This window comes from Mesoplodon bidens (assembly GCF_964165515.1).
Source record: "Mesoplodon bidens genome assembly, chromosome: 7".
Taxonomy (NCBI): domain Eukaryota; kingdom Metazoa; phylum Chordata; class Mammalia; order Artiodactyla; family Ziphiidae; genus Mesoplodon; species Mesoplodon bidens.
The window spans coordinates 107,276,051-107,300,882 of record NC_138164.1 but is presented as its reverse complement, the minus strand read 5'-3'; the positions used below and the strand labels follow the sequence as shown (position 1 = coordinate 107,300,882).

General features: G+C 47.6%; 1 protein-coding gene across 5 annotated transcripts in view; it reads left to right on the top strand.

Annotated features, from left to right (window-relative positions):
* AHNAK (AHNAK nucleoprotein) overlaps positions 1 to 24,832 on the top strand; it is a 107,329-nt gene that overhangs the window by 32,947 nt on the left and 49,550 nt on the right. For all 5 annotated transcript variants that reach the window (XM_081241495.1, XM_081241497.1, XM_081241496.1 and 2 more), the window contains exon 5: positions 16,950 to 17,049. In XM_081241495.1, the coding sequence (XP_081097621.1) occupies positions 16,950 to 17,049 (100 nt within the window). The remainder of the gene's footprint in view (positions 1 to 16,949; positions 17,050 to 24,832) is intronic.

Below are 24,832 nucleotides of genomic sequence, written 5' to 3'. Positions count from 1 at the left end.
ATGTTCGTGAAGACAACTCAGCCACAGAGAATTTAATGGCAGCTGTTTATGCAGCAGTGGGCCAGGACCAAGCAGCCAGCAAGGAGTGCTGAGACCCCCAGGGACAGCGGGAGGCTGGTGCTACCCCTAGGCCTGAAGAGGCCTGGGAAGAGATGGTATTCCTGGAATCTAGCCATGAGGGGCCACAGCATCTGCCAGAACTGCCTTCCATGAGAAGCAGGAATAAGCACCCTGACCTTTGCTTCTGCTGGTGCCTTGCACTCGAGGGCAAGCGAGCCCAGGTCTTTTTTTTTTTTTTTAAGTTTATTTATTTGGTTGTGCCGGGTCTTAGCTGCGGTAGGCGGGCTCCTTAGTTGAGGCATGTGAACTCTTAGTTGCGGCATGCATGTTGGCTCTAGTTCCCTGGCCATGGGTCGAACACGGGCCCCCTGCATTGGGAGCACTGAGTCTTACTCCGCCACCCGGGAAGTCCTGAGCCCAGAACTTGCGGGTAGAGGGACTGGCCTTCCGGAGGCACAGAGCAGGGCAGAGAAGCGGGTAGAAGGGGTCTCAGGGTGGATGGCGAGATAGAGAACGACCAGGACAATGCCCTCATCCTCATTTTTCTGTTTGGCAAGTGTGACTTTCTATGTATTGAGGTTTCTTAAAATAGCCACAGTCATGTGGGATGTATCTAAGGTATGATCATAAAGTAATATGACAATTTTTGTTTTAAACGAGCACACTTATACTTGGGAGGTGCTACACTTACTTCTGTGAAAACTTTACTGTTAAGAATATTTTTGTCCCCTCTCTTTTGGAACTGCTCTCAACATCACTTGTGCATTAAAAAAAAGTAACAATTTCCTTGGGGAAGCACAAATCTTCCTCTCTTGAGGCCTGCAAATAGCCAAAGGGCCTGGAAGATCCTCCAGGGTTCCCAGGACAAAACCCTGAAAAGACCACTAGCCTGGGAGTCAGTGGGATTCGCCATGACCTTGAACAAGTGAAGGCCCCTCTTTGAGCCTCAGTTTACTCATTTGTAACATGGATAAGGCACGCATTCTCTAAGGCCCTTGCCAGTTCCAATAGTCTATGATCTTTTCAGAAGCAAGGCTGGTTAATTAGGTGGATGGGGCTGTTTGGGGTCAAAAACAAGGCATGATTATAATGTAGTGCAACTAATTTTCCCATGTGGCTGGTAAACCAACTCAAGTGTTTTGAGCAACAGCACTGTTGAAATACTGCTATGTCTCTAGTGGCCCAAAGCCAAGGCACTGCACCCCCAGGGCTTTGCATGTTGCTGGCACGTGCGTCTCATTTCTCAAGTCCCATCTTAGCTCTCTGGCATTGCGTGTTAGCTGTGACGTGAGAGATGCTGCTCAGCTTGTAACTGACGATCCTTTTTTTTTTTTTTTTTGTGGTACGCGGGCCTTTCAGTGTTGTGGCCTCTCCCGTTGCGGAGCACAGGCTCCAGACGCGCAGGCTCAGTGGCCATGGCTCACGGGCCCAGCTGCTCCACGGCATGTGGGACCTTCCCGGACTGGGGCACGAACCTGCGTCCCCTGCATGGGCAGGCGGACTCTCAATCACTGAGCCACCAGGGAAGCCCAGACGTTCCTTTTTTTTTTTTTTACAGTGTATTTATTTTGAATTCAAACCTACAGAGAAGTTGCAAGTGAATATCCATATAACTTTCACTTAGATTTCCCAGTTTTACCTTGTTGGTTTTAATCTCTCTCTCTAGATGTTATAATTATCATTATATCTGCTGAATCATTTGAAAGTGAATTGCAAACATCATGACCCTTTACTCCTAAATCCTTCAGCATGTATGGACATTCTCTTATATAACCACAAGATAAGAGCCAAATTCATTGTTATTAAACATTGTTATTATTATCTGACATATTGCCCATATTTAAATTTTACCAATTGCCCCAGTAATTACAATTTCCTTGTAGCAATGTCTTTTTTCCCACTTAGGCTTCAACCATCTGTGATCCCATGTGACATTTAATTGTCATGGTCTCTTTAGCTTCTTCACTTTGGAACAGTTCCTTTGCTTTTTTTTTTCCCCCCTTATTATTTTATTTTTTATTTTTATTTTTTTTACATCTTTATTGGAGTATAATTGTTTTACAATGGTATGTTAGTTTCTGCTTTATAACAAAAGTGAATCGGTTATACGTATACATATGTTCCCATATCTCTTCCCTCTTGCATCTCTCTCCCACTTCCTTTGCTTTTTGTTGTCATTTGTGACACTGAGATTTTTGAAGTGTACAGGGCCAGTTGTTTTGCAGAAACGTCCCTCAGTGTGGGTTTGTCTGAGGATATTTCCTCATGCTTGGGTTCAGGTTATGTGTTGTGGGGCAGAGATCCCACAGAAGTGGAGTGGGGTCACTGCTCAGGACCCTCATGACTTGGATCCCTTGGTGAAGGAGGAGATTGCCAAGTTTCTCCATTGTAACAGCGCTGTGTTTTTTTCCCCTTTGGAATTAAAAGTAAACCCAAGTTTTCAAGAAAGAAGTCCAAGTTTGGGCAAGTTTATTTTGCAAGCAAAATAGGGCTGAAAGGGCTGGTGGCCTTGAAAGGGCTGGTGGCCTGCGTGCCTCGGCCTTGGCGTGCTTTCTGGCTGGTGTTTGGAAACCGGAGTTCTGGCTTTGGGCTTTGCACCACAGAGTAGCTCTCTGTCCTTCCCCATCAGGACAAAGAATTCAGTGCATGAATGCTTGCCACGGGTTGGGAATGCCAGAGCTGTTTACCAGCCTCTGAATCGCCCCGTGGAGTCAGGCATTTGCTAGTGCTTCCCAAGGCTGACTGATGCCAGCAGAGGTGCTGCCATGCATGGGCCAGAGCAAATGTGTGTGGAACATTCTGCTGAGGCCGGTGGTTTCAATTCCCTTTAAAAATCTCTGTTATTTTCCACCACAAACTTGAGACCTGGCCTTAACGGTAAAACCTCCCAGCAGCGGGGCCGATGATCAGAAAGGGTTAAGAAAGAAGAGCTTCTCTCGGGACAGGGCCTGGTGGTCCACAAGGTGCCCATCTCTTGAGATCTCATGCTGAGTTCTCACTCGGCCCCTGGCCAGAAGGCTATAGAAAAGTGAGGTTCAGAGAAGTGAAGCAATCCGTCTCCACCCTTAGAGCTGGAAGAGGTGACTCTCTCTAGGTCAATCCAAGCTTTCTAATTAAAAAAAAAAAGCATTTTGGGACTTCCCTGGTGGTCCAGTGGTTAGGACTCCATGCTTCTACTGCAGGGGTTCCATCCTTGGTTGGGGAACTAAGATCCCGCATGTCAGGGTGCGGCCAGAAAAAAAAAATTTTTTTTTAATTTAAAAAAGCATTTTTCCCCCTTTCCCCTGATGCCATTGCTGCTTCCCTGAGGAACTCGGGAATTTTTTTCTGTGGAGGTTTTAGGAAATGGAAGCTGTCTTTCAAAATTTGTAGGGCCTTGACCTTTTGAGAACTGAAGCAGTTATTAAATACTTATGGGCAAAGCCCATTTCCTCAAGGAGCCTGCAAGGGAATAAGTAAGGGAATAATGATGATGATGATGATGATGATGATGATGATGGTGGTAGCTATCAGTTCTGCCACTTCCTAGCTGTGTGATCTTGGGCTAGTTATTGAACCTCTCTGTGCCTCACTTCCCTTATCTATAAAATAGTGATGATACATTACCTCTCTCATAGCAGTTTTGTGAGGATGATGTAAGTTAACACATACAGTATAATGTATTTGGCATATAGTAAGTACTGGAAGTGTTAGCCATTTCTATTGAATACTTACTTTGTGTTAGGCATTGTATATGTATTGTACACACTTTATCTCTTTTGACTTCTACAACCCTATGAGGTGGGTATTACTTTCCTCAGACATAGAAACTGAGGCTCAGAGAGGTTAAGCAATTATGTTCAGGGTCACACAGCTAGTAAGTAGCAGAAACTGGAGACCCCGGCAACTTGGCTGGTTTCTGGTCCAGCCCAGAAAAGGCTCTTATTCATTTGCCCATTTGGGGGCTAGGGGTAGGCTTCAGGCCTCAAGCGAAGTGAACCCTTGGCCCCGGTTCAACCTTGTCAGCTGCTGCCAGCCCCTCTCCCCAGTCTTTTCCCCTCCTGAGTATTCACTCTTCCAGGATGATGATAAACAAGGGAGAAACGACAATCAAAGCATTTGCATTATAACTGCCTCACCCACTGTTCCTGACAGCTGTCCAGGAAGCCTGGAGGCCCCTTCCACCACCCCATCCAGTGGACTGGCTGCCCCCCAGCTTCAGGAATGCAGGCCAGCTGAGGCCTCTGGGGATCCTCTCTTGGGGAGGACCTGGGAATGTGAGGGGGCTCCAGAGAGGAGTTTTGGGCAGCAGAGTTGTTCCCAACCGTGGACAGTCTCCCTCATCCCTTCGCCTGCAGGCCTCCTGGGCTCCAAAGCTGAGGCCAGTTGGAGCCCAGCTTGAGAACTCGCTAACCCTGAGCCGTGTGAGCGGAGCACTTGCTCTGTCCCACCCACCAGCGGCGCCCCGCCCAAGGGGAAGGAACTGAGGCCTCCACGAGTTTGGACCACTGGCTCTTTCCTCCGGAGATTATGGGGGCCCGAGGGAAGAAGGAAGTAAAAAGTAATCTATGGGGAAAACTGAAAAGCGAGCCCGGGACAGGGCAGAGGTGATGCGGCGTGGCCGGTGCTGGGAGGGAGAAGGCAGCAGGGGAGGAGCAAAGCCCCAGGAAGGGGGACGATTTGGAACGAGCAGCTGGGAGCGTGTCAGGGCGCGCGGAGGGAAGGAAAGAAGACAGGACCTACAGGGAGCAGGGACTGCGCCGAAGGCCTTTGAGGGGACTTTAGCCCCGCTCCCTATCTAAGTCCCTCCTAGCGCCCCAAATGAATTTACCACCTAAATAAAACAGCATTCTTGCAACTTCAAGTTCTTCCGCTCCAACCAGAAACCAGGTGACACCCTTAAGCCCTCCATAATGTAATCATGGGGCCGCCATTTTCCAGGGAGTAAGGGAGCCTTCCGGAGACTCGCGGTCCGGGAGAAGTGAGAGGGAGCCTGGGAGGGAGGGACGGGGTGGGGGGTGGGGGGGCGCACAGGACAGTCTCTAGGGAGCATCTGACGCCACGCCCCGTTCGGCCGAACTGCCAATTGCCAGGCCGCATCCAGGTCCCCGTGACTCGTTGCCAGGCAGATTTCTATCCACCTCTGGGCTGCTGCGAGCCACCAGCCCTGCTTTGGCAGAGTGGGGTAGGGCGCGGGGCACAGCAGGGAGGAAAGAGGAAAAGGAAGACCGGGGGTGGGGGGTGGGTGAGGGGCGTGGTGCGTCGGGAAGTTGCTGGAAGCCAGGTTCACACCTCCCAGGGAGGGCGCGGCCGCGGGAGCTAGCCACCTTACCCTGGTGGGTCCCTAAGCCCTAAGCCTTGCAGGGACACAAGCTTTTCCCTTAGTCAATCGACAGCTTTGTACTCTGAGAAACTGCTGTGCTGGAGAGTGCCGGGGCCCTGTTTGTTAATTCTTTGGGATATTTACATTTAACAAGAGGACTTTTGGGCCCTGAGGTGTGGGTCCCTCTTGGTGGTTATTTCAGGCCTTTGGGCGGGCCAGCTCTGGGTATTTTGGGTCTGGAGAGCCTTTTAGCAAAGCCTCACAAACAGCATGGGTAGGTGCCCGCCTTGCTTTCCCCTCTGGAGGCCTGACATGGCCCCTCGCCTGTAGCCTGGCATTCAGACTCCTGCCTTTTTGTTTGTTTTGTTTTGTATGGCCACGCTGGGCGGCTTATGGGATCTTAGTTCCCCGACCGGGGATCTAACCCATGCCCCCTGCAGTGGAAGTCCAGAGTCTTTACCACTGGATCGCCAGGGAATTCCTGTCCCCTGCCTGTCTTAAGGTCCCCCACTCCAGGCCAGGTGAGGGAGAAGGCTTTTGACAACCCCTGGCTTTCCAGCCAGTGCCCTGTGGCCTGGGTTTGGGGTTTTACCTGGGGGTGTGGTCTCCACCAGGACGCAGGGCCACCATCCTGGCCTCCATCCTCTGGCTCAGTGGCCAGGCAGTGGGGAGGGCTGGAATGTGAACAGGCAGGAGAGAATAATACCAGGGCTTTTTCTGCTTGTAAGAGTGCAAGTTCGCTCACAACTTGAATTACAAGTGGGCCCTTCAGGCAGATTAGGGATGTTAAGTGAGAGAGTGGAGGCATTCGGTGTGGATTGACTAAATTCCTAGAAAATAAATTCTAGGAATTTAGCTGCGGGAGGGAGAAGTGCCAGGTGGGCATTGTCGGTGCCAAGCGTGGCTGGGGTTAGAGCTGGTGGTCCAGGAGGCCTGGAGGGGAAGAGGTGGTGTTTTTCTTTCCTTCTTCTATTTAAACACCCTGTGTTCCAAAAAGTACTTGTTTCTTGAATCTTATCTAAGAGACAAATGAATGCTTTTAGCTAAAGTTTTAAAAAATCATTATTATTTGAAAAAACGGAGCTGCAGTTCTCTTACGGAGGAGAACCAGTCCTTCTAAATAATGTAAACGCCCTTTGGTAACTGCCCTTTGTTTGAAGTAATTATTGTCCCTAAAAATGGGAAATTACACGCTACTGTTTATCAAAAGGAAATAAACACCTTGGGCTAACAGGGTTCTTGCCACTGGATGGTGATTCCAGACCTTGCCAGCAACCCAGGGAAACAGCCTGCACTGCATGTTTTGCTCACACACGCTTTCGGTGTTTTGCAATTTTTAAAGGGGAAACGTCTGGATTCCGTGCGTCCCCCAAAGCTTGCTTGCCCTGTTCTTGTTATGTAATCATGGAGAACCTTTGATAGGGCTTCTCTGGTGGCTGAAATAAGTACAGGAAAAAACATGGGGAGTGGGGCGTGTCTGCCGCTCTCTGCTCTGACGTGGATGGGCCCCTTCTCACTGAGTGAAGAGTTGGCCGGGGATGCTTTATAGAGACAGCATGTAGGTTCACAGAGGGAAGAAAAGGTCTTGGAGGTGGCTCTGGGCGTGTCTGAGCTTTTCCAGCTCCACCCAAGGTCCCAGGGAGTCCTCGAGCATGCCCCTATTTTTTTTTTATACTTTTATGAATTTTATTCAATAACACATGTATAGATTCATGTAATTACCACCATAATCAGGAAAACCTCCTCAAGCCCTGAAACCCTTAGCTCTCCCTTTATAGTCACACCATCCCTTGATTCCCTGGCAACCACAAATCTGTTCTCCCTCAGTATAGTTTTGTCTTTGTTTGTTTGTTTTGTTTTTTTGCGGTACGCGGGCCTCTCACTGATGTGGCCCTCTCCCGTTGCGGAGCACAGGCTCCGGACGCGCAGGCTCAGCGGCCACGGCTCACGGGCCCAGCCACTCCGCGGCATGTGGGATCTTCCCAGACCGGGGCACGAACCCGTGTCCCCTGCATCGGCAGGCGGACTCTCAACCACTGCACCACCAGGGAAGCCCAGTTTTGTCTTTTTGAGAATGTCATACTAAAGGAATCACACAGATCATGTAACCTAAGACTGGTTTATTTCACTCAGCATAATGAACTTGAAATTTATCCAAGTTGTGTATATTGATAATTCATTCCTTTTTATTGCTGAGTAGTATTCCACTGTATGCATGTACCATAGTTTGTTTATCCATTAAACTGTTGAAACACATTTGGGTTATTTCCAGTTTGGCACTCCTCTCTTTTTAACTCTGGTCCTTGTCAGCCCCTGCAGCCTCAAGCCGGCCTCTCCAGCCACACCCAGCTCTTTCATCTCCTGCTCTCTGGCCCCCTGGCTTTCAACAAGCTTCTCTTCCGCAATCCTTTGGTTTCAGCTTAGGGAGCATTTCCTCCTGGAAGTCTTCTTCCCCTGACACACAAACACCCCCCCGTCCTCCCCCCACAGTCTGTGCACCCGCGTTGCTCTGTACTTTCCTGTTCTCAGCACTATTCATATTAGATCATCAGTAACTGGTTGCTTGTCTAGCTGCCTCCCCATCAGACTGCCAGCTCTGTGAGGGAGGGAGGCGGTCAGCTCATCCACCATCATATTGCCAGCACAGTGCCAGGCACATGGTGCACAGCTCGTGGCAGAAACTCCATCAGCCCTCCTATCACTGTCTTATCACTTAATACACTTCCCCTTAGCGACATGGACTCCTATTTTCCTTCTGTCCATTACTGCATGTTTCCCTGCTCTCCAATGCATTTCCTTAGACTTTGGGTAAAAACAATCCAACAAAAACAAACAAAATGAAATCCAAAAGCAAACAAAAGAAACAAACACCAGAAATGATTCCCTAATAAGTTATTACACAAGTTGTGCAAATCAGCTGCTCTCCTTGAGCCGTTGATGAGCCTGATTTAACTTCAGTAAAGGATGGAAAGTCAGCAAACTTCAAAATCCACACTTTTCCAGCATGTGGGACTGCCTTGTTGGGGTGGAAAAGGAGGTAAAGCAAAAGCTTGGAGACTCAATCTTGTAATAACCTATAATGGAAAAGAATCTGAAAAAGAAATATATATATATTTATATATGTAACTGAATCACTTAGCTATACATCTGAAACTAACACAACATTATAAGTCAACTATACTTCAATAATAAAAAAAAAGCTTGGAGACTGAAAAAGTGAAGAGCTGATCTAAGAAATGTGGGGTGGCTGCTTCAGAGGGGGTGCTGAGTGGGGAAGAGACCTGTGGGGTTTTGGTGGGAGACGCAGGTAGGTCACGGGTGGGTTGGAGATGGCCCACACCAGAATTACAGCAGAGATTTGATGGCCAAGAATTGCAGTTGACGAAGGGGGAGGGGAAGAATGCTGGGGTGTGGAGGAGGAGGAGGTTCCCCAAATCTGATCAGTTTGGTCCAGTACCGGTGACTGACATCTGAAATGTCAATTAAGTCTGGAAAGTGTGACTTTTGATTATTCTGTTCCCAACTGATTATTTTGTTTTTATTTTAAAAATGCATCTTTGAGATGCAACTCTTTTTTTAAAAAAAATATTTATTTAGGGACTTACCTGGTGGTCTGGTGGTAGAGAATCCGTCTTACAATGCCAGGGCTGCCAGTTCGATCCCTGGTCAGGGAACTAAGATACCACATGCTGCAGGACAACTAAGCCCGCGTGCCACAACTACTGAGCTCGCACACCTCAACTAGAGAGCCTGCGAGCTGCAAACTATAGGGCCCACGCACTCTGGAACCTGTGCGACACAACTACGGAGCCCACATGCCCTGGAGCCTGTGGGCCACAACTAGAGAGAAGCCTGCGCGCTGCAACGAAGTGCCCGCATGCCTCAACGGAGATCCTGTGTGCCACACTAAGACCCGATACAGCCAAAAATAAAAATAAATAAATAATAAATAAATCTTTAAAAATATATTTGTTTATTTGGCTGCGCTGGGTCTTAGTTGGGGCACGTGGGATCTTTGTTACAGAAAGTGGGATCTTTAGTTGTGGCATTCAGGCTCTTTTAGTTGTGGCAAGAGGGATCTAGTTTCCTGACCAGCGATCGAACCTGGGCCCCCTGCATTGGGAGCACAGAATCTTAACCATTGGACCACCGGGGAAGTCCCTCGGGTGAGATTCTGATGCCCTGACCAGGCTTTGTTATTTATTTATTTATTTGGCTGCGTTGCGTCTTCTTTGCTGCGCGCGGGCTTTCTCTAGTTGTTTCGAGCAGGGTTTACTCTTTGTTGTGGCTTCTCTTGTTGCGGAGCATGGGCTCTAGGTGCACAGGCTTCAGTTAGCTGTGGCACACAGGCTTAGTTTCTTTGTGTCATGTGGGATCTTCCTGGACCAGGGCTCGAACCCGTGTCCCCTGCATTGCTAGGAGGATTCTTAACCACTGTGCCACCAGAGAAGTCCTTAGGCTTTGTTTTATTAAGGGAGCAATACAAAAAAAATCACCTTCATTTTTCTTCCCCATCCCTTCCTTCCTAGTGAGATTTGTGACCAGAAATCCCAGCCAGGATGTGCAGAGTTGTGTTTTCCCCCTGAAGCAAGGTGGGGCTGACCCTCTCTCCATGGCAGCTCGCTGCCACCCTCCACCCACCTGTTCTTTCTGAGCTGGACAAGACACAGTGACAGTGGCTCCAATGCCAGTGCAGACTGTTGCAGATTGAGACAAAGCCCTTGTGTATTTTGCTGGGAAGCACTTGGCTGTGAAATAGTGACATGTGAGCAGGGGAGCATATGCGGTGTCTGAGCACATGGCACTCACATCCACGCCTTTCAGGGTGTTTCCAAGCCTCTGTTGAGGACAGTGAGGCTGGGGTTTGCCAAATGTGTTTATCTTTCTCAGGTTTGGGCAAAGTCCTTCTAGAAAGTAGATTTGAAAAAAGAAAAAAAAAAAAAAGAAAGATTTGGAGGCATTGAGATCAGAAATCTCCTGGGGAATTGTGTATTTTAAAGCAATGCCATGTGTTTAAGCAATGTACACCTCGAGTTGCCAAGAGAGAAACACCATTGCCAGCCCCGTGCAGACTTGTGCAAATGGTAGCTGACCCAGGTGCCTTATGCTGGTTCCTTGTTCACAGAACAGGCTCCTGAGCTGGGAAGGACTTGCCAGCCGAGAGCGAGAAGAAAGCATTATTTTTATTTATTTATTTATTTATTTTTCCCGGTACGCGGGCCTCTCACTGTTGTGGCCTCTCCCGTTGCGGAGCACAGGCTCCGGACACGCAGGCTCAGCGGCCATGGCTCATGGGCCCAGCCGCTCCGCGGCATGTGGGATCTTCCCGGACCGGGGCATGAACCCGTGTCCCCTGCATTGGCAGGCGGACCCTCAACCACTGCGCCACCAGGGAAGCCCAAGCATTATTATTTTAATAATTAAAAAAATTTTATTCAAGTATAGTTGATTTACAATGTTGTGTTAATTTCTGCTGTACAGCAAAGTGATTCAGTTATACATACATATATATACACATTCTTTTTTTTAAAAATCAATTTATTTATTTATTTATGGCTGCGTTGGGTCTTCATTGCTGCACGCAGGCTTTCTCTAGTTGCGGCGAGTGGGGGCTACTCTTTGTTGCGGTGCGTGGGCTTCTCATTGCGGTGGCTTCTCTTGTTGCGGAGCACAGGCTCTAGACGCGCGGGCTTCAGTAGTTGTGGCTCGCAGGCTCTAGAACTCAGGCTCAGTAGTTGTGGCACATGGGCTTATTTGCTCTGTGGCATGTGGGATCTTCCCAGATCAGGGCTTGAACCTGTGTCCCCTGCATTGGCAGGCAGATTCTTAACCACTGTGCCACCAGGGAAGCCCCATATATGTACATTCTTTTTCATATTCTTTTCCATTATGGTTTATCACAGGATATTGAATATAGTTCCCTGTGCTATACGGTAGGACCTTGTTGTTTATCCATTCTCTATTGAAAGGATTATTTACTATGTGAGGTGGTGGGTCAGGAATCTCCCCGTTGATTCTCTGAGTTCAAAGTGGAAAAGAAATGAAGTGGAGGTGATTCTTTAGCTTGAGGTCCAGTCCGGTCAACTGGGCATGGCAGTTTTAAACCCACTTGGATCTTATAAATCATCAGACCTCTGCAAAGCTGCTCACACCGCCCTGCGTCTCTCCCTGTCTTGCTCTCTGAGGTACAGCACGTGGGTCTGGGAAGAACAGGTTCAAACCTGACACTGATCTTTAACAGAGCCAGTCTTCCCTAGCAAACATGACTTTCCAGAACAATCAGATTACCTTTGCCTCCCAGCACCCGTGTGAACTGGCATCACATGACGCTGGCTGGGTCAGGGTCAGGTGGGGCATCCCTGGGGCCTCTGAGGGATGATTTGAAGGCCTCAGGAGAGGCTGCCCGAGCCTGAAATCTCTCCCTTACTGGCTTTTTAAGGATGTCTCCCATTTCACTATTATTGAGTCATTCCTCTGTGTGTACCCCAGGGTCCCCTCCGTGCCATCATCCTGTGGATGCAGGTTGCTCTGGGTTACAGGATTCCCTTAACCCTCTCTCCTTAAACTGTACATTTAATCTCTTGAGTAAGCCACAAATTCAGTTCCACTTTTTCTTTTTCCAGTTTTACTGACATGTAATTGACATATAATGTTTTGTTAGCTTTAGGTGTACAAGATAATGATTTGATCTATGTATATACTGTAAAATGATTACTGTGGTAAGCTTAGTCTCAGTTCTGCTTTTTCAGGTTAGACCTCTCTGGAGTCACTTCACCTATCCTATTCCCTATTCCGTTCAGCTCAGACAGGAAGCAAAGCAGAAATCAGGTGCCCTGGTGTCGGGGACAGAGGGGCAGGAGGAGGGGAAGTGAGGATGCTGAGGAATGGCAGGCTCTCACATAGCTCCCAGCACAGTCAGGGCTGCTGGGCCTTGCTCTGGCGCCACATGACACTTGAAGGGAGTGATGGTCTCCCCGCTTTTGGCCAAGGTGGAGCAACGCCTGCTCCTCCACGAGCTCCTTTCCTCTCTAATCTTACTTCCTTCCACTCACTTTCCTCTTACTCTCTGTCCCCTACTTGTTGGCTCTCAGCCATCATCATTCTAAGTGGCCCTGTGCAGGAAGGGATCTCTTCTTGGTAGCCCTGAGGACCCAGGCCTCCTAAGCCAGACCAGAGCTTGGCTGTCCCCTTCCCTCCTTCCATACTTGGTTCTCAATCCCTTCACAAGGCCTGGGGAGTGGCACTGGAGCTGCCCAACTGCAGACACCTCTTCCTCTTTCCCTGACCTAGAAGAGCTGACCCTGCCTCTGGGCAGCTTCTCTCCCAGAGACACCGCCCCCTGCCGCCCCAAGGAGATGATGCCATAAACTCCCCTGGAATATAAACTCCACGAAAGCAGATATTTTTAATATTCCCCAGAGTCTAGAACAGTGCCTGGCCCATAGTAGGTGCTCAATAAATATCTGTTGAATGAACCTCCTCTTGTTGAAGTAATTACAGCTGGTAAAATACTTCCAACCCTGATGGACACTCGATTGGGCAGGTAGACATTTTTAGAGCTAACATGTTCAAAGATTTAGTTTTTAATTACACCGCATAGCAAGTCATTTTTATAAAAAATTTTAGAAAGGGCTGTTCTCCTTGTCCCAAGCCCACTTGCACGCTCCTCCATAGTGCTAGCCACTGCCATAATCTTGGCATGCCCCCTGCAGACTTTGCTCGAAGCTTTTGGACATATCTGTAGAGTAACCCAGACGTCTATAGTTTGGTGGGTTAAAAGAAATCATAAATAAGACCATAGCATTGGGACTTCCCTGGTGGCGCAGTGGTTAAGAATCCGCCTGCCAGTGCAGGGGACACTGGTTTGAGCCCTGGTCCGGGAAGATCCCACATGCCACGGAGCAACTAAGCCCGTGTACCACAACTACTGAGCCTGTGCTCTGGAGCCCGGAAGCCACAACTACTGAGCCCTCATGCCACAACTACTGAAGCCCGTGGGCCTAGAGCCTGTGCTCTGCAACAAGAGAAGCCACCACAATGAGAAGCCCGTGCACCGCAACAAGGAGTAGCCCCTGCTCACTGCAACTAGAGAAAGCCCACGTGCAGCAACGAAGACACAACACAGCCATAAAAAAAAAAAACAGACCATAGCATATTGTTTTGCAATTTGCTTTTTTCCCCTTAATATGTTTTGGAGATGTTCTGTGTAGGTAAATACAGATCTGCTTCATTCTCCTTCACTGTTGTGAAATATTGCATAGCCTAGATGAAATATTGTATGTTGCATGTTGTTTCCCGTGTCTAGGAACATCCCGGCACACGCCATTTTGAGCACATGTACAAGGATTTCACTCAGATACCTAGCAATGGAATTGCTGGGCGAAGGAGCACATGCATTTAACATTTTAATAGCTGCTCCCAATCGCCCTCCCAAAAGGCAGTATCTATGTACATTCTGGGCATGAAAGCCCCTGCTTTCTCTATACCCTTATTTGTTTTTATTGAGCTGTTTTATTTTTTACCAATCTGTTGGTCAAAAAAACATGATTTCATTGTTAAAATAAAAATTTTGGTTCAATCTTCCTGGCCAGGAAACTGTGAGCGATTCACATTAGTAACATAATAACATGTATAGTAATAACACTATTTAACCACTATGTGCTCTGTTACTATTTTACAGGGAGCGAGTAACTAAGCCGGTCTCTACCCTTTTGCAGGGGAATCTCGTTATGTATCAGTTTTCTCCACACAGTTCACTGTACCTTTTAGATGTAAAACCCAGCGTCTGGGGTCTTGGAGGGCCACTGGGGAATGCCCCACCCAGCCCCCCATCCTCTCTTCTCTGGAATGGCTCCAACGAGTTCTTTGGCCACAGCCTGCCCTTCCTTCACGTCCGTTCCTGCCACACAGTGGTCATGCCCTGGAATGACGATGCCAATTGTCTGGTCTGACACAGCAGTACATTCTCTGCTCCCGGCCTCTGGGTTTCTCCTTTGATCAGCATGGGACACGTCAGCAGAAGTCATTGGTTTTGTCCCTTGCTTGACTTAGATGATACCAGGCCCATCTTCTGGTACATCAGAAGCTGTACCACTGGCTGGATCCTGCCTTAATCTTTTCCAAGCTCACACGTCATCTAGTACAATGTTTTCCACAGAGGAGTCCCTTTTATTTGTTTTTTATTTGTTTTGGCCACACTGTGCAGCATGCAGGATCTTAGTTCTCTGAGCAGTGATGGAACCCTGTGCCCCCTGCAGTGGAAGCATGGAGTCTTAACCACTGGACCGCCAGGGAAGTGCCGGGGAGTCCCTTTTAAAACGAAAAGCTTTGGGCTTCCCTGGTGGTGCAGTGGCTGAGAGTCCGCCTGCCGATGCAGGGGACACGGGTTCATGCCCTGGTCCGGGAAGATCCCACATGCCGCGGAGCGGCTGGGCCTGTGAGCCATGGCTGCTGAGCCTGCGCATCCGGAGGCTGTGCTCCACAACGGGAGAGGCCACAACAGTGAGAGGCCTGCATACCGCAAAAAAAAAAATTATAAAAATAAATAAATAAATAAAATAAAAGGAAAGGAAAAGCTTTAAGAGCATTTAAATTTTTACACCATTTAATTTCATGACTCTTTCTCTTCTCCATCTCCACCTCGATGTCTTGGGTTCTTTCTTCTATTTTTCTCATCCTCTGTATTCAGGAAGACACCAAAATAGTGGCTGTGGAAGGATTTTTCTCCCTGAAAGTTTCCTCTGGGCACTGTTCTCTGTTACTAACAAGATACACCTTAGTGTATCACTTAGTGCCTTAATATTAATCTCTGGGGATTGAATTGGAGTCACCACTCAGTATGCCTGGATTTAATAGTGGCTTCCTTCCGAGGTTTACATATTTAGAGGGATTATAGGATTTTAAGGCAGGGTGACTTGTTCTGATGGTTTCAGAATAATTTCCTATTTGTATCAGATTAATTTCCTATTTGTATCAGAAAACCATTTGCTTGCTGATTTGATTATCTCCTTTCCTAAAGTCAGTTGAAACCGAATTTGGTTTTTACCCCTTTATCCAGTCCAACTACTACAGAATCTTTGTTTTGCTAGTTTAGTAATATTAATCTCTTGTTTCTAAAGTGCTCTAGTTTTGACTATGAGTTTTGTCAACAGGACAGTGCGAGGCAATCTATATAATTAGCTAAGAACCATATTTTTTTCAGGATAACTTCTTCTTTGGGATATTTTGGTAACTTTGCCTTGGACTTTTTTTTTCTTTCATATTTTCTAGTATATGCTGCAAAACATAAGTGGATGGTTTAATAGGTTTGAGTGTGGGTTCATGAACCCCAGGTGGCCTGGGTTCAAATCCCAGCTCTGTGACTTCCTAGCTGTGTGATCTTGGGCAAGCTACTTAAGCTCTCTGTGTCTCAGTTTTCATGTCAGTGGTTGTTAAAGAAATGCAAGTATTATTCAGTCGAAAAAATATTCCTTCCTCCCTCCCTTCCTTCCTCCTCCCTCCCCTCCCTCCCCCTCCCCCTCCCTCCCCTCCCCCTCCCCCTCCCTCCCCCTCCCCCTCCCTCCCTCCCTTCCTCCCTCCCTCTCTCCCTCCCTTCCTTCCTTCCTTCCTTTATTCCTTCGTCAGTCATCCATCCAAGCCACAAGCTTTTCCAGAGTGCCTGGGACAATGTGCTAGGCTCTATAAACAGGGATACAAAGACAAATAACCCATGGTCTCGACCCTTAGGAAAGTCTAATGAGGGATTTGCTTGTTACTTATGGTGAGGATAGATCACCTGGAAAAAGAAAGCATGAAGAAGAAAATTTACGAATTTGAAGTTGAAGATCCAGACTCATTCCATTCATCAATCTCCAAGTTACTTTCTCCTGAGAAAGAGTAATTTCTTGGGATGATGTTCAACTTGAGCAAACACATGAAAAGAACAGCCTGTGGCAGCTGCTGATGGTAACTGTTCTCCACAAACTGGTTTCCATGTCGTTGCCAGACAGGATTCTGCCATTGGCCAGGGAACCCCGTGCTCGGGTAGGCTTTCCTGCCTCAGGGGACCCCCTACTCTGAGACGGTGGTGACCCCTGCGTTGGAGATCTACCACATGGGCTTCAGGAGCTCTTAGTGGAATTCAATCCACTGGTTAGAGCTCCTGCTGCATGGCATCCAGGTCGGTTGTGGTTCAGAGAAAAGATGCAGAGCGGACAGTAACTCACACCCTCCTTTCTACACATTCCTCACCTGACAGCATCTTGTTCCTCAGTATTGAATTGCACCTTATCTCTTTTCTTCTGCCACCGCCAAACCCTTGAGGGACTGGGTCTGCTGTACTGATGAACCTGAGATGGCATTGTCCCCTTTGTACGAGGGTCACTGGACTTTCACAGAAGGATGTCTTTCAGCTGATGCCAGCTCACTTCTTAAGATCCTGTTATCTCTTCTACAGGCAGAGCTTCCAAGTGATGGGTGGGCTGGACTGAGAGGCGGTGGGGCGTAAACGTGGGGCCCCTCGTTTTTTTATATATTAGGCATTTGAGAAACGTTCATTGGTTGGGTGATTTGATGTGCGACTGGTAACAATCCTTGTCCTTGTTGTTAGAATGCACCACAGCCATCAGCCCTGGAATGCAAAGACCAGAATAAACCTGAGGAAGCCACCAGCCAAGCCTGGGCAGAGTCAGTCTCCACCCCAGACACAGGTGAGAGAAGTTTCGTGGGCACCGAAAAAATGATAACTTTAATTGTAATAATGATACCTCCATCCAGACATGAGGCTCATGGGAGCCTCTGCAGATGACCATGCCTCCCTGGACCAGAAGTCACACTCAGGAGAGAGCTGGCTCAGAACACCAGGGGCCCCGCCCCTTCCTCTCTAGGACCTAGAAATTCAAGTCTTCCTCTCTCCTTTCAGCTGTTTGAAAAGCCTGTGGAAAATGCACAGAAGAATTAGAAGAATATAGAAGAATAATTGACTCCTTCCAAAGGAGTCTCAAGGGTTTCTTTGTATGTAGGGCTGTTAACATTTGTGGCATATGTGGAACATGTACACGGCTTATAGGACAGTATCTGTTGAATTCAGGGTGGGGCAGAGACCAGAGACTTGGAACTTAAGGGTTAGTAGCTACGTTTAGTGAAGATCTACAGAGTTTGGGAAAAAGTATTTTGGATCCTGTAACGGAAATGCTTTCTCCAGAGGGGAGACGCCCACATGAAGGAGGAGATGAGAGGAAGAAGTAACTGTGCGAAGTGGAAATCCTGGTCATAGGGATCTTAACTTGGGCCATAGTCAGGTTTGAGGCTTACTGTATTTGAGGTAGTTGTGAACATATAAAAATCAGGAGATTTCCATGGGCTTCCCTGGTGGTGCAGTGGTTCAGAGTCCGCCTGCCGATGCAGGGGACACAGGTTCGTGCCCTGGTCCAGGAAGATCCCACATGCCGTGGAGCGGCTGGGCCCGTGAGCCATGGCCGCTGAGCCTGCGCGTCCGGAGCCTGTGCTCCGCAACGGGAGAGGCCACAACAGTGAGAGGGTACCGCAAAAAAAAAAAAAATCAGGAGATTTCCAGAAAATCGGGAATGTATTCAAGAGGAATAGCCTAGCTTCTCTTGAAATGTTGAAATCTTCACCGAGCCTGCAGCTCGCATGGCCCCACCAGCTGGAGCAGTCACTGTTCGTCACCGGGGAATATTGGGGTTTCCTGTCCCTTCTCCCCTGCAGACGCCCCCCACCCCCACCTCCTCCATCCTGGCATTAGCCTTGGCTGCCCAGGCTAATCCCTCCAGGGGTTCTGTGCATACGCTTCCCTCACCTCCCTCAGTCACCCCCGCTCTCCTCAGCACCCCACCTCTATCTTGACAGCTCCTTTCAGCAAATGAATGTGCTCTCGCCCCTCCCCCTTTACATTTTTTTAAAAATTTTTTAATTAGTTTCTGCTTTATAACAAAGTGAATCAGTCATACATATACATCTGTTCCCACATCCCTTCCCTCATGCATCTCCCTCCCTCCCACCCTCCCCATCCCACCCCTCCAGGCGGTCACAAAGCACCGAGCTGATCTCCCTGTGCTCTGTGGCTGCTTCCCACTATCTATCTACCTTACGTTTGGTAGTGTATATATGTCCATGCCTCTCTTTCGCTTTGTCACAGCTTACCCTTCCCCCTCCCCATATCCTCAAGTCCATTCTCAAGTAGGTCTGTGTCTTTATTCCCGTTTTGCCCCTAGGTCCTTCATGACTTTTTTTTTTTTTTTAATTCCGTATATATGTGTTAGCATACGGTATTTGTCTTTCTCTTTCTGACTTACTTCACTCTGTATGACAGACTCTAGGTCTATCCACCTCATTACAAATAGCTCAGTTTCGTTTCTTTTTATGGCTGAGTAATATTCCATTGTATATATGTGCCACATCTTCTTTATCCATTCATCCGATGATGGACACTTAGGTTGTTTCCAGCTCCGGGCTATTGTGAATAGAGCTGCAATGAACATTTTGGTACATGTCTCTTTTTGAATTATGGTTTTCTCAGGGTATATGCCTAGTAGTGGGATTGCTGGGTCATATGGTAGTTCTATTTTTAGTTTTTTAAGGAACCTCCATACTGTTCTCCATAGTGGCTGTACCAATTCACATTCCCACCAGCAGTGCAAGAGTGTTCCCTTTTTTCCACACCCTCTCCAGCATTTATTGTTTCTAGATTTCTTGATGATGGCCATTCTGACTGGTGTGAGATGATACCTCATTGTAGTTTTGATTTGCATTTCTCTAATGATTAATGATGTTGAGCATTCTTTCATGTGTTTGTTGGCAGTCTGTATATCTTCTTTGGAGAAATGCCTATTTAAGTCTTCTGCCCATTTTTGGATTGGGTTGTTTGTTTTTTTGCTATTGAGCTGCATGAGCTGTTTATAAATTTTGGAGATTAATCCTTTGTCAGTTGCTTCATTTGCAAATATTTTCTCCCATTCTGAGGGTTGTCTTTTGGTCTTGTTTATGGTTTCCTTTGCTGTGCAAAAGCTTTGAAGTTTCATTAGGTCCCATGTGTTTATTTTATTTTATTTTATTTTATTTATTTTTTTTTTGCGGTACGCGGGCCTCTCACTGTTGTGGCCTCTCCCGTTGCGGAGCACAGGCTCCAGACACGCAGGCTCAGCGGCCATGGCTCATGGGCCCAGCTGCTCTGCGGCATATGGGATCTTCCCGTTCCGGGGCACGAACCCGCGTCCCCTGCATCGGCAGGCGGACTCTCAACCACTGCGCCACCAGGGAAGCCCTATTTTTGTTTTTATTTCCATTTCTCTAGGAGGTGGGTCCAAAAGGATCTTGCTGTGATTTATGTCATAGAGTGTTCTACCTATGTTTTCCTCTAAGAGTTTGATAGTTTCTGGCCTTACATTTAAGTCTTTAATCCATTTTGAGCTTATTTTTGTGTATGGTGTTAGGGAATGATCTAATCTCAAACTTTTACATGTCCCTGTCCAGTTTTCCCAGCACCACTTATTGAAGAGGCTGTCCTTTCTCCACTGTACATTCCTGCCTCCTTTATCAAAGATAAGTTGGCCATATGTGCGTGGGTTTATCTCTGGGCTTTCTATCCTGATCCACTGATCTATCTTTCTGTTTTTATGCCAGTACCACACTGTCTTAATTACTGTAGCTTTGTAGTATAGTCTGAAGTCAGGGAGCCTGATTCCTCCAGCTCCGTTTTTCGTTCTCAAGATTGCTTTGGCTATTCGGGGTCTTTTGTTTTTCCAAACAAATTTTGAAATTTTTTGTTCTAGTTCTGTGAAAAATGCCAGTGGTAGTTTGATAGGGATTGCATTGAATCTGTAGATTGCTTTGGGTAGTAGAGTCATTTTCACAATATTGATTCTTCCAATCCAGGAGCATGGTATATCTCTCCATCTATTTGTATCATCTTTAATTTCTTTCATCAGTGTCTTATAATTTTCTGCATACAGGTCTTTTGTCTCCTTAGGTAGGTTTATTCCTAGATATTTTATTCTTTTTGTTGCAATGGTAAATGGGAGTGTTTTCTTGATTTCATTTTCAGATTTTTCATCATTAGTGTACAGGAATGCCAGAGATTTCTGTACATTAATTTTGTATCCTGCTACTTTACCAAATTCATTGATTAGTTCTAGTAGTTTTTCGGTAGCATCTTTAGGATTCTCTATGTATAGTATCATGTCATCTGCAAACAGTGACAGCTTTACTTCTTCTTTTCCAATTTGGATTCCTTTTATTTCCTTTTCTTCTCTGATTGCTGTGGCTAAAACTTCCAAAACTATGTTGAATAAGAGTGGTGAGAGTGGGCAGCCTTGTCTTGTTCCTGATCTTAGTGGAAATGGTTTCAGTTTTTCACCATTGAGGACTATGTTGGCTGTGGATTTGTCATATATGGCCTTTATGATGTTGAGGAAAGTTCCCTCTATGCCTACTTTCTGCAGGGTTTTTATCATAAATGGGTGTTGAATTTTGTCGAAAGCCTCCCCCTTTAAAGCAGCCCTCCATCAGCCCCGTCCCCCTTGCTGTGGTGGTGTCCTTGCAGAGCCAACCTGCTTGAAAAGGTCACCTGCTTTCTCTGTCACCTCTTCCTCATGTCCCACTCATGCCAGTGCTCCACCCACTGCTATGGGGCTTCCCCCGTCTCCACCCAGAGCTGTTCTTGCTCATCCTTCATTCTGCCCAGGGAAGTCTTGGGGCGCTTGGTGCTGTGTCCTCTCCCTCCTGGAATCCCCCTCCTCCCTTGGCTTAGTGATTTCTCTCTTTTTTCTTTTTCTTTTTTTTTTTGGCCTCACTGCACAGCTTGCGGGATCTCAGTTCCCCGACCAGGGATTGAACCCAGGCCACAGCCAAGAAAGTGCCAAGTCCTAACCACTGGACCGCTAGGGAATACCCTAGTGATTTCTCTTTTGTCTGCATGGTTAGGACCACTTTGCCCCCTCTTCCAAGGCCCCTTAAGGCCTTGTCTCTTCCCACGAGCTCACAAGTGCAGAATTTCCCGAGGACCTGTCCTGGGCTCTTTATTTTTCTTGCTCTGGACTCTCTGGGCAATCTCTTGGGGCCACTGATTCTCAAGCCTGCTTTCCAGCACTGGGCCCACCTCCGCCTCCCCTCACCCTGCCAACCGGACCCCCGTCGAGTTTTCTCTGCCTCTGATCAGCTCTGTAACCATCTGGTCGCCACACCAGCACCCCCATCCTTAACATCCCTGACATCTTAGGTTTTCGTTATTTACTGCAATTGCCACCATTATTTACTGGTCTGCCTGTCTTAGACCTTTTCCTCCACAGAGGGAGTGAGCTTTAAGTAGAGGCCAGTCTAAAATAAAAATCGGATCATGTTACTCCCCTGCTTATAATTCTTCAGAGGCTCCTCTTGGCTTTCAGGGTGAAGTTCATGTCTTTGGCTTAGCACCCAAGGCTGCCATGACCTGCTTCCATTTCAGCACCCATGGCTTTCCCATGTGCACCTTTCACCCCAGGCATACCAAAGTGCTTGCTGGTACCCAAATTCATGATGTGGGTCCCTGCTCCTGTCTTCACAATTCTCCCCAACACTCTTTCTGCCCCCTGTTTTTCTGGGCCTTTGAGTTACTACCTCAGACCCCCTGAGCCTCTGGGTCTGGGCTCAGTGCCCTCCTGCGGTGCCAGGCACCCCTGTTTCAACTCCCACAGTACTGAGCTTCTGCTAGACTTCCCATGCCCTGGGGACCCAGGAAGGTCCCCTGCACAGTATGCCTGGCACATAAAATAGAGAGATGATGGCAGGAGCTTCTGGCTGGCTTCCCAGCTCTCACATGGCTGCATACTCCTCTCTCGTCCTTTTGGGAGCAGCTTAGCCTCTCACAGTGTTTGCGTTTCCAACACAGCACTTTTTTCTAGTACAATGTACTTCAACATTTATTAAGCGTCTCAAGATTTAAAGATGATTGGGATTTGACCCCTTTCCCCAAAGGACTTGTTATACACTGGATGCATCACATCTATTCATTCAGTAAGCATTTACCAACAGCCAGCACAGAAGGAGGTAGAATTAATGCAGCCAGGCACGGGGATTCACATAAAGTCTGTGGAGCTTAGAAGAACTTGCTGTGGCTTTTCATCTTCACAAGCTTTGCTTTAAACGACAGGAGAAAGATGACAGCTCTCCTTGCTGGGACTCCTCTACTGGCCAGGTTACAGGCTTTTCCCTGCTCACAAATGTTTCCTTTGAAACCTTCTTTCATGGCCCTCACTTTCATGGACTTTGAAGTCGGAATTTCATGTAAACGCGACTTCAGCAGAAACGAACATTTCCTGCCCCTGCCATTGGCCTCTGGCTTTCTCTACTTCAGCTTCTCAAGAGGATTCTGCCGTGTCCCTTAATAGTTAAAAACAGAACAGAGCTTGGGGTCGGCCTTCTCACAGCAACACTGCTGTCAGCTGTTGTCATAAGGAGTCATGTTGGTAAATAAGCAGAAAATCAGTGCGTTTGATCAGAGAGCCATGGCTGGACTTTGAGATAAGACTGTGAGGGTCAGACCAGTGGGGCTTTTGCTCAAGACATCTATCTGGCCACGTGGTGTCTTAAGTGCCTAAGAGGGTTTTGAAAGATGAAATGCTGGAGAGTTGAATCTATAAATGTCCACCCCCAAAGTCACAATGTTTGCACGTCACACTCTCTGGCCTTGAGAGCTGGGTAGCCTAGTGGTTAAGCGCTCCACTCCAGAACTGGACTGCCGGGGTTTCAATCCTGTTTCTGCTACTCTAACCTTCTGATGGGACAAGTTCTTGTTTCCCCATTTGTGAAATCAGGATGATTAGAGTATTTCCTGTGGTGGTTGTGAGGATTAAGCCAGTTAGTAGCTGTGCAGGGCTTAGACACACAGTAAGTACTCAGTAACGTGAGCTCTTGTAATTATGCCCCTTTATCAGCTTCACACAGGATGTCAAGCACGATGACTTTCTCTGGGTCACCAAAGCCGTCATCAGCTCTCCCCACCTTTGGTGGTCCACGGCATCCCTGCTCCCGTTGTTTCAATCCTCTTTGCTTCTCGGGCCGTCTTATTCAAGTCCTCTCTCTCTCTCTCTCTCTTTTTTTTTTGGCTGTGCTGAGTGGCTTGTGAGATCTTAGTTCCCTGATCAGGGATCCAACCTGGGCCCCGTCTCTTTATATTTGAGAGCACCGAGTCCACTGGGAGTTCACTGGACCACCAATGAATTCCCAGTCATATCTCTCTTTTTTTTTTTTTTTTTTTTTTTGCGGTACGCGGGCCTCTCACTGTCGTGGCCTCTCCCGTTGCGGAGCACAGGCTCCGGACGTGCAGGCTCAGCGGCCATGGCTCACGGGCCCAGCCACTCCGTGGCACGTGGGATCTTCCCGGACCGGGGCACGAACCCGCGTCCCCTGCATCGGCAGGCGGACTCTCAACCACTGCGCCACCAGGGAAGCCCAGTCGTATCTCTTTCATATGTTCTTTCTGCCTGGAATAGGCTTCATTTCACCTCTGCCCCTCCCCCAGTGCTCTGTCTCTCCCTGTTGAAGCCCTCTTGGTGGATTGGGTAGAGATATTCCTGCAACTACCACTAACCGTGGGGAAACTCTAGGATGATTTATTTTTTTTGAGTTTGTATTTATAAATCTCTAAAGCCTTTATTTATTTATTTATTTATTGCACATTCGGGATCTTAGTTCCCTGATCAGGGATCAAACCTGTGGCCCCTGCAGTGGAAGTGTGGAGTCTTAACCACTGGACTGCCAGGGAAGTCCTTCTAAAGCCTTATAGAGCCCTTGCCAGTGGACTAACCTGTGAGATTGCCATCTTTTTTTTTACTTGTAAAATATACATAAGATTTAGCGTTTTAACCATTTTTAGGTGCACAGTTCAGTGGCATTAAGTACATTCACATTGTTGTGCACTCATCAAGATTCTCTGTCCCCAGAACACTTTCATCTTCCCAAACAGAAGCTCTGTACCCATTAAACAATAACTTCCCCTTTTCTCCCTCTAGTTCCTGGCAACCACGATTCTGTTTTCTGTCTCTATGAATTAACTACATTAGGTGCCTCATATTGGTGGAGTCATACATTTGTCCTTTTTTAAAAAAAATTTATTTATTTATTATCTATGGCTGCGGTGGGTCTTCATTGCTGCACGCAGGCTTTCTCTAGTTGTGGTGAGTGGGGGCTACTCTTTGTTGCGGTGTGAAGGCTTCTCATTGCAGTGGCTTCTCTTGTTGCGGAGCATGGGCTCTAGGCACGTGGGCTTCAGTAGTCATGGCATGCGGGCTCAGTAGCTGTGGCTCACGGGCTCTAGAGCACAGGCTCATTAGTTTTGGCGCACGGGCTTAGTTGCTCCGCAGCATGTGGGATCTTCCTGGACCAGGGCTTGAACCCGTGTCCCCTGCATTGGCAGGCGGTTTCTTAACCACTGCACCACCAGGGAAGCCCCATACATTTGTCCTTTGATGGCTGGCTTACTTCACATAGCATAATGTC